Source organism: Hylobates moloch, unplaced genomic scaffold, assembly GCF_009828535.3.
Source record: "Hylobates moloch isolate HMO894 unplaced genomic scaffold, HMol_V3 SCAFFOLD_17, whole genome shotgun sequence".
Classification (NCBI taxonomy): Eukaryota; Metazoa; Chordata; class Mammalia; order Primates; family Hylobatidae; genus Hylobates; species Hylobates moloch.
In genome coordinates, this window is record NW_026652292.1 from 33,565,401 (window position 1) to 33,580,154 (window position 14,754).

Here is a 14,754-nt window from a genome sequence, read left to right on the forward strand (position 1 = left end):
CATAATATACTTAATCGCCAGAGAGGTAGAACAACCAACTTTTATGTATAAGCAATTTCATGTCTACACTATAAATACAAACTAACAAGAAAATATACTGAATTCTGTAGTCCTAGCCACTCGAGGCGGCTGAGGTAGAAGGATTACTTGAGCTCAGGGGTTTGAAGCCAGCCTGGCAACATAGGGAGACCCTGTCTCTTTTTAAAAATAAAAAGAAAGAAAAAAAAAGCATACCTGAAAAATCTTTATTTTCTTTTACAGGCAGTTGGGACCATCTCAGGATTTCTCTTGCTAGCTGATCACACAATCCTTGAGCATCATTTAAATTATAGCTATAGAGGTGGCAGTATAAGAGAGAAAGATAATAGCGTATCTGAAGAAAATACGTCCTTCTTCCTCCTGAAACAAGAAGTAAGCTTACCTTAAAAGTATGTAAGCAAAGGAATGCCCTTGGTGTAGTGCTCAATTGACAGGAGTGTGTAGTTTGTGAAAATTCATCAAGTTGTACACTCATGATATGTAAACTTTTCTGTATCTGTTTCACACTTCAATAAGTGATTTTTTTAACAGGTGATCTGGGTGCATTATATCCCCAAATAAAATTGGAATTATTTTACTCAGAAAGAATGGATAAGAGGTAGGCAACCAGCAGTTTCAGTCTTCAGATATGTAAAGGCAGTTGTCAGGGGCTCCTATCTTATATTTTTTTTAACATACTTTGATCTTTTTCATTTTAAATTCTAAACAATTTCTTTTCTTTCATCACACCCTAGGATGACTTAGATTTTATCCAAAGAAAGCTGCAAATTCTTATTATCTTAGCATTAAGGTCTACTAATAACTTTTATCTCAAGTATACACAGTATGAAACTAAAGGGAACATGCCACAAAAAACTCCAAGGAACCATATGTATATCAAGGGGATGGCCAAAGAGACTTACTGAAGCAGAAGAAGCAGTTATCCAATAAGATAGGAGCCCCTGACAACTGCCTTTACATATCTTAAGACTGAAAATGCTGGTTGCCTACCTCTTATCCATTCTTTCTGAGTAAAATAATTACAATTTTATTTGGGGATATAATGCACCCAGATCACAATTTCTCCCTAGATGTGGCCATGTAAAAATGTGACTATGTTCTGATTCAAGAGATAATATTGTATACAATTTCCAGAAAAGCTGCTTCAAGAAAGGTAAATCAGCTAGGAAATGCAACCTTTCTAGCTCTTCCAACCTTTGTCCTATTTGCTGCCTAGAACATGGATGTGATAGCTGAAGGTCCAGGAACCATCTTAGCCTGTGTAATGGCCTTAAGATTGGAAGCAATGCACTAAAGATGATGCAGCAGAAAAACTAAAGGAGACTGGGGCCTTGGTGATACCATGGAAACACCAAATCAGCCCCAAACTGCAACTTCTGCCCTCCTTTCACAAAGGAAAGCCACTCTTTCTCTGTTGAAGCCACTGCTACTTTCAATCTCCATTACTGGAAGCCATTCCTAATGGATGTAGTTGTAAATGAAATTAAACAAAATGTCCATAATGGAACTCATTACAAAAACTTTTCTACATCCAGAACTTCAGATCTCAGTGAATGCTGCTCTTCTTCATCCAGATGGACAATCCCCAAGTCAGAGAACTACACTAGCCTTCTTTCTCCAAATCTACTCAATCACAAGTAGATTGATCAAGCCTATTAAATAACTGTCAAATGTAATCTCTGTTCTCCATTACCCTTGACATTGCCTCGGTTTCAAGCCTCCTCATCTGACTGATTTTCTTGCCTCCAAGTAAAACCCACGTCCCTGTATCATAGTCCTGCAACTGACCTTCCACAACTGTACCAAAGTGATCTTTCTAAATGGCCTATCCTTATTTGTAGAAGTCCCTTTCCTACCTAAAGTGTCTTAACGGATTCCACTGTCTTCAAGATAAAATCTTAATTCCTTACCACTCCATTAAAGACCCTCCTTCATCATCTGTTGTCCATCTGCCTCTCAAGTTAGCTCTTATGATCCTATCACCAATATCACATATACATATATCACATAATCTAGTCCTACTAAACTACTTGAAGTTTACCAAATTGCTATGGTTTCTCAGGCCTTTTTGGTTTTGGAATACTATATACTCTGTTAAGCCATTCCCATGACCTTAATTGGCCAATCCCTACTCAATTTTAAATGTCAACTCCAAGAGGCTTTCCCCAGACTGATGCTTGCACTCCAGCCTGATTGTATTGAGGTGTTCTTCTGTGCTCCCTAAACATCTACCATAAAACATAATGAGAAAAGTGACTGTAGGCAACTTGAAGGTAAAGTTATTTATTTCAGTTAACCCTAGTGCCTAATACAGTGCTGGGCACACAGCAGGCACTCAACAATACTGGTTAAGTAAATGAATTAATGAAATATACAAAGCCACAGCAGTCAGAAAATAAACGTAATAATAGACCAAATCTGACCACGTAGGAGTTGCAGTCAGGGTTCCAGGGTCACCAGCTGGGAACCTCTGTCATCTCAGCCATACCCTCAGCTCTATATCATAAAAGCTATAACTTGTTTCTAACATCCACACCCCATATCCTTATCAAAAACTCCACGAAGCCCATACTTAATGCAACGATACGTTTAACTTACATATAATTCTTAAAGTTAAATTACTTAAAGGCAAAAAGCCCTCGCTCCATGTTTCTCTAAGTCTGTAAGAAGGTGGTGAAATATATGACCTATAGTTTCCTATTGAGATACTTGCAGTCTCTCTAAATGACAAAAAAAAAAAAAACACATTATTTAGGATCTAAATCTCATTTTTCCCATCAACAGTCAACCACAGGCTTTATCACAAATCAAAGAAAGGACAGAAGGAGACTTACCTACAGATCACTGAAAAGATTTTTAGTGTTACCAATTCCAAGGTTAAGAATAATTTTAAATAAGTATTCATGAGTGTCAAGTTGCCTACAACATGTATTCTATTTGGCATTAGGATATCATAAGCACTCTGAAATTTAGAATTATTTTTAAGGTCTATGGCAAGCTAAAAGATGTCCTGCTAATATAATGGCACATATTTTTTGGAATTTAGAATTACTGTTAAGGTCTACAGCAAGCTAAAAGGAGTCCTGCTAATATTATGGCACATATTTTTTAACACTCTCCTACCTTTCTCTTCGATTTCTTGTAGAGCTTTTTTCCACAGCTGAACAGACTTTTCATATGATCCTAATAAGAAACATTCTTCCCCTAGAAAGTTTTTAACCAACAATTAGTCATAGTTATATTACTTCATAAAAATTAACTTTGTTTTAAAATTCAGTTAATGGAGCTCAGCCAGAAATTATTTTGAAAAACAAATCATTACAACCAATTAGAAATTCAAAGTCTGGTTAACTATGTCATTTATTCATGGAGTTAGAAAATATTTGTAAGATACTGACCATTGATAGATTTAAGCTCTAAGGTTTGATTCAAGCAATCTCCAGTACTTTGTAGGTTAGCCTGCAAATGACATAACAGGGACTTGACAGTAGATGCTTCATGTGTCATCTTTTCAGTTAACTGGCTATCAGCTTCAGGAACTCTTCGATTTAATTGTGCTTGATACCATAAAGTTTTTTTGTACAGTATTCTCCAGAGAATAAGCAATCTGCACATAAAATCAGGTAATTATCAAAAGCAAATTTCAGGCTAATGATGAGTTTAGCCTCCTTTTTAGCCTTTTTTTTTTTTTTTTTTTTGCTTGTATTCTTCATCAGTATAACATACGTACAAACTGATCACATTTAAATATAGTGCAAAATAAAATGATCAAAAAAGGCCTTATATAAAATCTTCGTAAATATTTTAAGCACCTGTAATCTTTTTTTTTTTTTTTTTTTTAAGACACAAGGTCTCACTACATTGCCCAGACTGACCTCAAACTCCTGGGCCCAAGCGATCGCCCTACCTCAGCCTCCCGAACAGGTGAGATTACAGGTATGTGCCACTGCACTCCAGCCTGGGAGACAGGGTCTTGCTCTGTTGACCAGGCTGAATTGCAGTGGCTCCATCACAGCTTACTGTAGCCTCAACCTCCTGGGCTCAAGCAATCCTCCCATCTCAGCCTCCCAGGCAGCTGGGACCACAGGTGCACCACACTGTTTTTTTCTTTCTTTTCAGGTAAGGTCTCCTTCTGTCGCCCATGCTGGAATGCAGTAGCGTGATATCTGCTCAACCTCTGCCTCCTGGACTCAAGTGATCCTCCCACCTCAGCCTCCTGGGTTGCTGGGATTACAGGCACATGCCAACAGGCCTGGCTAATTTTTTAGTTGCGGAGTTTCATCGTGTTGCCCAAGCTAGTCCTGAGGTCAAGTGATCCACCTGCCTCAGCCTCCCAAAGTGCTGGATTACAGGCGTGAGTCACTGGGCCCAGCCTAATTTTTTTAAGAGGTCATTCTGGCCGGGCGTGGTGGCTCACGCCTATAATCCCAGCACTTTGGGAGGCTGAAGCAGGCGGATCACCTGAGGTCAGGAGTTCTAGATCAGCCTGGCCAACATGGTGAAACCCTGTCTGTACTAAAAATAGAAAAATTAGCCGAGCGTGGTGGCAGGCACCTGTAATCCCAGCTACTTGGGAGACTGAGGCAGGAGAATCACTTGAACCTAGGAGGCGGAGGTTGCAGTGAGCCGAGATTGCGTCATTGCACTCCAGCCTGGGGGACAAGAGTGGACTCCATCTCAAAAAAAAAAAAAAAAAAAAGAGGTAATTTTTTAACAGTACTTAACTAAACCAAAATCTTTCAACATCATGGTTTTCCGAGACTAAGAAAATATGTATTGTACATTTGGCATAAATCTTACAATTTTTTTTGGCAAACTAAAAGTGTATACATTTTTTTTTTTTTTTGAGACAGAGTCTCGCTCTGTCGCCCAGGCTGGAGTGCAGTGGTGCAATCTCGGCTCACTGCAAGCTCCGCCTCCCGGGTTCACGCCATTCTCCTGCCTCAGCCTCCAGAGTAGCTGGGACTACAGGTGCCCACCACCACACCTGGCTAATTTTTTGTATTTTTAGTAAAGACGGGGTTTCACTGTGTTAGCCAGGATGGTCTCGATCTCCTGACCTCGTGATCCGCCCACCTCGGCCTCCCAAAGTGCTGGGATTACAGGCGTGAGCCACCGCGCCCAGCCAAGTGTATGTATTTATCACGTATAACATGACATATTTAACATGTTTTGAAACATGTACTTAAATATTTAAAAAAATAAAATCTATAATGCTGAGTGCTAACAGATACAAGGTTTCTTTCTGGGGTGACAAAAACGTTCTGGAATTAGTGCTAATAGTTTCACAACCTTATAAATATACTGACAAACACTGAATAGTACATTTTAAAATGATCAATTTTACAATATGGGAATTGTAGCTCAGTTTCTAAAAAAGTAAAAAAAACTAAGCTAATAGTATCCCAGTATTAAAATAAGTGATTATACCTGTGTCCTGGCTGTTGCACAGGATTTACTACTTGAGGATGAATCTTGAGAAATGAGTTCCAAGACCAGTTTTTCTGAAAACCACTATCTCGAAACATTTGAAAAATAGGTACCACCAATGAGTCTTGAGCTGTTATTTTACTTCCATCAGCTGATGCTGAAATAACTTCAGGGTGAAGAATGTATACACCATTTAAATTGTCAGCTACCATTTTGAGTAAATAAAAACAGGCTAAAAGTTTCTCTGAAAATAACTGACCCTTTTGTTGCTGAGTCAGCAAAAGTTTTATAGTATTTGAGGTCAGCTTTATCAAATGCCCCACATCTTGTTTGTATCTTATATCCCAATAATGGATTGATAAACACTGATGAAAAAGTTGAAAGATACAAAGTATCCATGCATTATGTCTTGAGCTTTTGCTTAAAAAAAGATCAATTTTGGGAAAAGGACATTTTATAAATTGAAGAATGTAAAAAAAATGAGTGATACAAGCTACTATGTAATTTAACATTAAATTTTTTTCTGTCACAGTTTTTGAAATTCCTATAGTCCATGCTGCAAGTAGATTTTTCTGGATAGAATGCAGTTCTGTAATGGTTCTATCTGTCTCCTCACTATCATCCTTTGCATGTATCGTATCAAACATAGATGCAAATTCCAATCTTCCTTCCTTCATACTACTACACAGCACATCATCTCTTTTGTTCCAAAAAGGAAATAAGTTGTCTGGAAAGTGTCTGCCTTTGTTAGTTTCTTCTGCTTCAAAATCCTAAAACATGAGGGGAAAAAAATGATAATACCATTTAATACCTTATCAATAGAATCACTTTGGCATTCTTAAATTTCTCTTCCCTTTAACAAGAGAAAAACAGAATATGTTTCTTGGAATAAAGTCATAATTGTTCAAAGTAAATAAAATTCTGCTACTAAGTACCTGAAAATCTGCTGTATTTTCATTTAAATTTATTGTTTCTTCTGCCTGCAAGAATTTGGGGACAGTGAAATTGGCTGAACTTTCATTTCCTTGGTGTTTTAACAGGCTAGACCTTAGGGAATTCAGTGATCGCAAGTTCAGTCCTTTGCCTTTTGGCTAAAGAAGAAAAGATGAAAGATTTCCAAGAGCAAAATGTTATCTGTAATTCTATTATAAGCAATGATAAATTCTATAGACAACTGTATACAATTCAAGGACATTACTGTCAGTAAAGTTTTAAATTTGAAAAGAAAAAGGCAACTTTTCCCAATGATATAAAAAAGCACTATACCTTAGACAATATCACACTTTGATATATTTTCTCAAGCCTCTGGGTTGAATCAAGTAGAAGTGATCTCACATGTACTGATGGAGATAGGCTATCAAGAAGTCGAAGGGTTGTGACCATATATCCATCAGATATAACGAGGTAGGGTAACCGTGAGTGTGCTTTTACAGAAAATCTCTGTCTCATAGGGTCACTATCAGAAGCTGATGAATCAACAGAATTATTTGAATCTTGAAACGTAAACTGCTGTGGTCTAGTAAACAAACATCAAAATACAAGAATCAGTAAGAGAAAGATCTTAAGGAAAACAATAATGTTTTAAAAAAAAAAAAGAAAAAGTTACAGAACAATGAAAAAGCAAGCAGGTGAAACACACAAAAAATATTAAATGTGTTTATATCTTTCAGGAAAACATAACACAGTGATTAAGACAAAATAATATATAGGTTCATGTGTTTTAAAATTTTCCTAAATGGTAGCATTTATTCTATTTTGTATTTATCTACATACAACCTATTTCAGAAAATAATTCAGACAGTTTATTTTTACTATTAAAGAGAGTTAAATAGTTAACTTTCCTCTTACCATATATTTAAATATGCTTACACAAATAAAATTATGAGCTATCAGTATACTTTTTATTAAAGAGGAGAAAGAAAAAAGTTGAGAAGATTTGGAGAGAATGGTGGTGAGTGAAATTTTACCTATTTAAATTTGAGTTTCCACTTAACTTAAACATACATTATTGTTATTATGATGTACCTGATTCTGATTACTTAATATCACTCCTTATTAAAGTTGGGGCTTTACAAATATAAAAGGACAAAACCATCAAAGTATATTGTAATTTTTTTCTGGTTAGGCAACTATTCAAATATTGATTTTTTTTTATTAGCCAAATGGCAACAATAGAAAATTGGTAATTATAGGACATACACCCCACAGACATCTGTAGAACCATTAAAAATAACGCCTAACATGGAAAGATGTAAAAGATATACTGTTAAATCAAAAATGGAAAATAGTAAACAGGATATATCACATTATCTAGTTTTTTAAAAAGAAACTAATATTGCTATTATCATTGTTATATGAATATTTTTAAAATTTGGGGGACAACATACTAAAATGTTAGTAATTGTTACCTTTGAAGTATAGGATTACAAGTATTTAGTTTTCCACCTTATTTAGTTTTGTAACATTTGATTTTTGAGTGCTAAAATAAATAATGAATACTATACTTTCATAATCAGAAAAAAAGCAGTTTGGAAGGCCCCAAATATTAATTTTAAAGGAGAATATGAGAAAATTCGAATGAATTATGAATTAGACCATAACAAGTAAGGAAAAAATACTTTCACTGCAGGAAGTGACACGTTTTTCCATTAGAATTGCCAATTGCCAAAAATTGTCATTTTTGGGAGGCTGAGGCGGGTGGATCACAAGGTCAGGAGTTCGAGACCATCCTGGCCAACATGGTGAAACCCCGTCTCTACTAAAAATACAAAAAAATTAGCCGGGTGTGGTGGTGGGCGCCTGTAGTCCCAGCTACTCGGGAGGCTGAGGCAGGAGAATGGCGTGAACCCGGGAGGCGGAGCTTGCAGTGAGCCGAGATGGCGCCACCGCACTCCAGCCTTGGGGACAGAGCAAGACTCTGTCTAAAGAGATAAATAAATAAATAAATAATAAAAATAAATATAATCAAGGAAACACCCTACCTCAGTTTCCTTTCTATAAAGCAAACAGAATAGATTAATTTCAAAGGTCTTTTCCAACTTTTCTATCTTGTAAATAGTTATGCATATGTGCCTAGCCACATATAATCAACATCAATAATAACAAATATTTACTGAGCACTAACTTTATGCCAGACTGTGCTGATTTACAATTACGTATTATCTTACTTCATTCTCTATACCCTAAGACACAATTAGTGTCACATTCATTTCACAATAAAAGAAACTGAGGCTTAAAGAATAACCTTTCTGCAAGATTGGAGATCAAAAGAAATTTTTAAAAATAAAAAAATTGGTCGAGTGCAGTGGCTCATGCCTGTACTTCTAGCACTTTGGGAGGCCAAGGCAGGTGGATCTCCTGAGGTCAGGAGTTCGAGACCAGCCTGACTAACATGGTGAAACCCCGTCTCTACTAAAAATACAAAATTAGCCAGGGGTGGTGGCACATGCCTGTAATCCCAGCTACTTGAGAGGCCGAGGCAGGAGAATCGCTTGAACCCGAGAGAGGGGGCAGTAGTGAGCCAAGATCACACCACTGCACTCCAGCCTGGGCAACAAGAGCAAAACTCCGTCTCAAGAAAAAAAATAAGTAAAAATAAGAATGAAAATTTAAAAATTGGGGCCGGGCGCAGTGGCTCACGCCTGTAATCCCAGTACTTTGGGAGGCCAAGGCGGGTGGATCACGAGGTCAGGAGATCGAGACTATGGTGAAACCCCGTCTCTACTAAAAATACAAAAAATTAGCTGGGCGTGGTGGCAGGCGCCTGTAGTCCCAGCTACTCAGGAGGCTGAGGCAGAAGAATGGCGTGAACCCGGGAGGCAGAGCTTGCAGTGAGCCGAGATCGCGCCACTGCACTCCAGCCTGGGTGACAGCGAGACTCCGTCTCAAAAAAAAAAAAAACAGAAAATTGAAAAATTGAAAAAAAAAAGAATAACCCAAAGTCATACAACTAATAAGTAAAGGAACCCATATGTGAATCTTGATCTGACTCCAAAGCCAAATTGCTACTCATCTCACAAGTAAAAATTATAATATGACACATGCTATGCAAGTAACAAAATATCACATGTATCCCATAAATATGTAAAATGTTGTATATCAATAAAAAATAAAAATAATTTTAAAACAACAACAAAAATTAAAATACGGCTAAATCATACAGTTTTCTATCCATTTCCAATAACTTTTTCCCTTTGGGAAAAAAGTAGATAAATCCATATGTCAAGTTAATTTTGAGTTATTAATTGTCTAAGTGCTATTATTTTATAACAATAAATGCTATATCATACTTTTATTAACTTTTATATCAAAGAAGATAATTTTTCGTGCTATTAAATATTTAAATAACTTATACTTACATAGTCACAATGTCAAATTTTCACCAGGATTAAGCCACAAAAAGAAATAGAAGAAAACTATAAACAAGAAACAGATATTGAGATGACAGACTCAAAGAAAAAGTAAGACAATTTGAGAGATGAAATTTTTTTTAAATACACATTAAAAGTAATACAAAACAGAAAAAAATTTATAAACAAATTAACACAATTCAAATGTCTCACCTATACGTTATTAGTGGATGAAGAGGAATAAATTCTGCTGGCCCAAATTCTATAGAGCAACCAAATGTAATTAATGTTAGCAATTCACCTTGGCAGGTCAATAAAACCAGAGAGCCACGTTTTAACATACAAGCCAGAAAAAGACTATCATGCGTCCAGCTGATATCGCCTACCCAGTAGGACCTATAATAAATAAGAGACAACATGTTTAGAAGAGATACTTTACAATGTCTATGATGATTTAAAATGGGCTGTACCAAGCAGAGGTGTGAAAGTTCAAAAAATGAGGGCAAAAGAATGACCAGTAGTAGACAATTGCCATACACATTTCATGAATTTTACTTCCTAGAACAAAAGAGTTTGTTCATAAACATCTATTTCAACAATATTCCAATTAGAAATTCATAAGCAATTAAAAAACGAAAATATTCGGCCAGGCACGGTGGCTCAAGCCTGTAATCCCAGCACTTTGGGAGGCTGAGGCAGGCGGATCAACTGAGGTCAGGAGTTCAAGACCAGCCTGGCCAACATGGTGAAACCCCATCTCTACAAAAATACAAATAAGCCAGGCGTGGTGGCGGGTGCCCATAATCCCAGCTACTGGGGAGGCTGAGGTGGGAGAATGGCTTGAACTGGGGAGGCAGAGGTTGCAGTGAGCCAAGATCATACCACTGCACTCCAGTCTGGGCCACAGAGAAAAAATATATATATATTCCTAAAGAACTGAGCTTTTTAGTCACTCACACATTAGAATGAATTTTAATCCTCGCAGAGTCTACAATCAAGATCTACTGATAGATTTCAAGGCCACATCTGTCCTCTCTGCAGGCTGTTAGAGTCCCTCTCAACAGCAGACTCTCCCTCTTCCCAAAGCTCTAACTGGTACTACTCCTTAACTATTTCGTGATTTTTAAATTTATTTTATTTTTATTTTTTTAATTTTATATTTTAACCTTTATTCCCTTCTTTTCACAGGTGTTGATATCTAATGATACTAATGTTTAATGAGAACAAACAGTAGGTCCTCCTCGGAAAATGACAGACACTAAATCAAAAAGACCACTGAACTGAGACTAATACTTTCAAAGTATTATGAATAATATGAATGAGAAATTTACCAAAGAGAAAGGAACTTGTGGAGAGTAAAAGAAAATGAAGAGGCAGGGCTACATAAACCTAAAAACTCTGAAAATGCATAGAACAGCATAGAAAAGTATTCAGAAAAGGAAGTTCGAAGCTGTAAGAGGAAATTCTCCTACTCTGTAATTTTGCATGGATCCTGGTGGTAGCTCATGTGCCATCCCAAATCAACACCTACGTTACTATTGACTCATATGTACAGGATGCATATGTAGGGACTTGTTTAAAAAACTTGGCTTGGCCAGGCACGATGGCACAGGCCCATAATCCCAACACTTTGGGAGGCCGAGGCAGGTGGATCACGAGGTCAGGAATTCAAGACCAGCCTGGCCAAGATGGTGAAACCCCATCTCCACTAAAAATACAAAAAAATTAGCCAGGCATGGTGGTGGGCACCTGTAATCCCAGCTACTCTGGAGGCTGAGGCAGAGAAGTGCTTGAACCCGGGAAGCAGAGGTTGCAGTGAGACGAGATTGCACCACTGCACTCCAGCCTGGGCGACAGAGCAAGACTCCGTCTTGGAAAAAAAAAAAAAAAAAAGATTAGGCTCTCTCGGCCAGGTGCAGTGGCTGACATCTGTAATCACAGCATTTTGGGAGGCCAAGGTGGGAGAATTGCATAAGGTCAGGAGTTCAAGACCAGCCAGGGCAACATAGCAAGACCCTGGCTCTACCAAAAAAAAAACAAACAGTCGTGGTGGCATGCACCTGTAATCCCAGCTACTTGGGAGGTTGAGGCAGGCAGGGGGATAGCTTGAGGCAGGCAGGGGGATAGCTTGAGCCTAGAAGTTTGAGGCTGCAGTGAGCTATGATCACGCCATTGCACTCCAGCCCAGGTGACAGAGCAAGACCTTGTTGCAAAAAAAAAAAAAAAAAAAGGAAGACACTCAGATCAAGATGGCTGACTAGACACAGGTAGTATGTAACTCCTCCATGGAGAGGAACCATGGACTATCTACTTACTATTAAGTAGTAAGTAAGACTAAGAGTGGGAAAAGGCTCCTGAACACAGGGAAACAGTAAGAGAAAAATCCACAGGGCTTCATACCCCAAAACAGGCTTTCATAATCTCTGAGTGGGAGAAACCCTCAACCCACTAGGGCCTTGGGCCTGACATATGGAGCTGCCTAAAGAATGCTCAGAGACATTGCTCCAGAAAGGAAAAGTACATGGAATCCTACAGGCATCCAAGCCTAGAGCAGCCTCAGAAAGCCTAGATACTGGGGATCTACAGACTTGGCTGCTGCTGCACCGCTTCAGGGAGGAAGACGGGAGACCAGGCACTCTCAAGCACTCCTGGGAGGCTCCCTATCACCCTGCTGTGGGCTGCTGTTGAGACTGAGACGTGAGCAGGCAGCACTCCTCACAGCTTCTTGCCTACACTGCTTGCCTGGGAGGGATACCACCCTCTCTGGTCCCAGGCCCAAGGTACCATTTTGACTGTTTACAGCTGGGCTACGTCCCACCCTTGGGCTGAGTTTGGGCTGAGGTGGCTGCAGGCACCACCCAACTCAGGGAACAGGGGAGACCAAGCTCTCTGAAGCACACTTAGGAGGATACCCAACACCCTGCCACAGAGCAGCTATGTCACTGGGGACTAGTCCCCCTAAACCATCACAACTTCCAGTAACTCCAACATGGACTACTTGGGTCCCAGTGGGTTGCTTCACCACTACTACTGCCATCGCCCACACCATACCAGATACCCAGAGGCCTGAGAAACCGCTCACACACCTAGACCACCACTCCCACTACTAGCTTCTAAGCATGCTGCCTGGAAGCCCAAGAATCAGCCTTCAGGACCCACCAATACCAGGGCCAGTATAAGGTGGTCTAGGGCCTAAAAACAGGCACAATCACCCCACTGCTGCCACTACTAGGGCCTGAAGACTGGCTCAGTTGTTGTCCAAGTCCCTAACAAAACTTCACCATAACCTCAACTAATAACCATACCTTAAGCCACTGAGGAAATCACAGGTGCCACCAACCCTGTGTACTACTGAAGAAGTCATACAAAGATTACACTACTACAAGTAGGCAAAATCAAAGCCAAAGTATCCTACTCAATCAACAACATACATACATCTTCAGGAAAAAAATTCTCCTCTATAAAAGCATTTTCAAAAAATTAAAACAAGCAACTGCTGTACCAGACATCAATGGAAGAACACAGAAAACGTAAGAAAAGCAAGGAAATATGACACCACCAAAGGACCACAAAAATTGTCCAGTAATAGATGCCAATCAAAAATAATTCCCCCAAAATGCCAGAGAAATAATCAAAATACTGATTTTGAAGAAGCTGAATGAGATGCAAGAAAATCTGAAAATCAATACAAAGAAATCAGAAAATCAACATGAATGAGAAATTTACCAAGGAGAAAGATTAAAAAAAAAAGAAATTCTGGAAATAAAAAATGAATTGAAGGAAATATAAAATACATTCAAAAGATTCAATAATAGACTACACCAAGCAAAAGAAAGAATCTCAGTCAGACAAAAATAAGGAAAAAAAAAAGAATGAACAAAGCCTTTGAGAGGTCTGGGACTACAAAAAGTGAGTGAACTTATAAATTATCAGTATTCCTGAAGGGTAAGAGAGATCAAAAAGTGCCAAAAACCTATTTAAAAGAATAATAAATGAAAACTTCCTAAGTCTAGCAAGAGAGTTAGACATCCAGATACAGGAGGCCCAGTGATCCCCAGGCAAATACATAGCAAAAAGGACTCCACCAGAGGCTATTATATTCAGAATGTGTTAAGTCAAAGGGAAAGAAAGAATTTTAAAATTAGCAAAAGAAAAGAGTCCAGTCACCTATAAAAGAAACTCATCAATTTCCTCTAGGTTTTGTAGTTTGTGAGTGTATTTATTTCAATAATAGTCTTAATAGTCGTAGTTCTGTGGTATCAACTATAATGTTTAGAACTGGAACAAGACAAGGATGCCTACTTTTACCACACCTATTCAACATAATGCTAGAAGTCCTAGTCAAAGCAATCAGGCAAGATAAAAAAATAAATAAAAGGCATCCAAATTATCACTCTTCACTGACAATATAATCTTATATCTAGAAAACCCTAAAGACTCCACAAAAACTCTTAGATTTGATAAATGAATATAGTAAGATTTCAGGATACTTTATATTAACAAGATGAATATACAGAAATCAGTAGAAAATACACTGATAACTATGTAGCCAAGGACTGAATCAAGAAGGCAATCCCATTAACATTAGCTACAAAAAATAAAAGAAAATACCTAGCAATATATTTAACCCACAAGGTAAAAGATCTCTATGAGGAGAACACTGATAAAAGAAATTATAATTATAAAACACTGATAAAAGAAATTGTAGATGACATAAACAAATGGAAAAGCATCTCATGCTTATGGATTAAAAGGCCAGTATCATTAAAATGAACATACTGCCCAAATAAATCTACAGATTCAATGCAATCTCTATCAAATTACCAGCGCCATTTTTCACATAATTAGAAAAAACAATCCTAAAACTCATATGGAACCAAAAACGAAACAAAGCTGGAGGTATCATATTACCTAATTTCTTTTTTTTTTTTGCAAT

General features: G+C 37.9%; 1 protein-coding gene across 1 annotated transcript in view; it reads right to left on the reverse strand.

Annotated features, from left to right (window-relative positions):
- The window catches only part of CPLANE1 (ciliogenesis and planar polarity effector complex subunit 1), a 147,668-nt gene that overhangs the window by 119,210 nt on the left and 13,704 nt on the right, over window positions 1-14,754 (reverse strand). The window contains exons 9-15 of the mRNA XM_058430104.1: window positions 10,032-10,214; window positions 6,736-6,985; window positions 6,405-6,560; window positions 5,470-6,239; window positions 3,438-3,646; window positions 3,163-3,243; window positions 235-399 (exon numbers count right to left, since the gene is read on the reverse strand). Of these exons, the coding sequence (XP_058286087.1) occupies window positions 235-399; window positions 3,163-3,243; window positions 3,438-3,646; window positions 5,470-6,239; window positions 6,405-6,560; window positions 6,736-6,985; window positions 10,032-10,214 (1,814 nt within the window). The remainder of the gene's footprint in view (window positions 1-234; window positions 400-3,162; window positions 3,244-3,437; window positions 3,647-5,469; window positions 6,240-6,404; window positions 6,561-6,735; window positions 6,986-10,031; window positions 10,215-14,754) is intronic.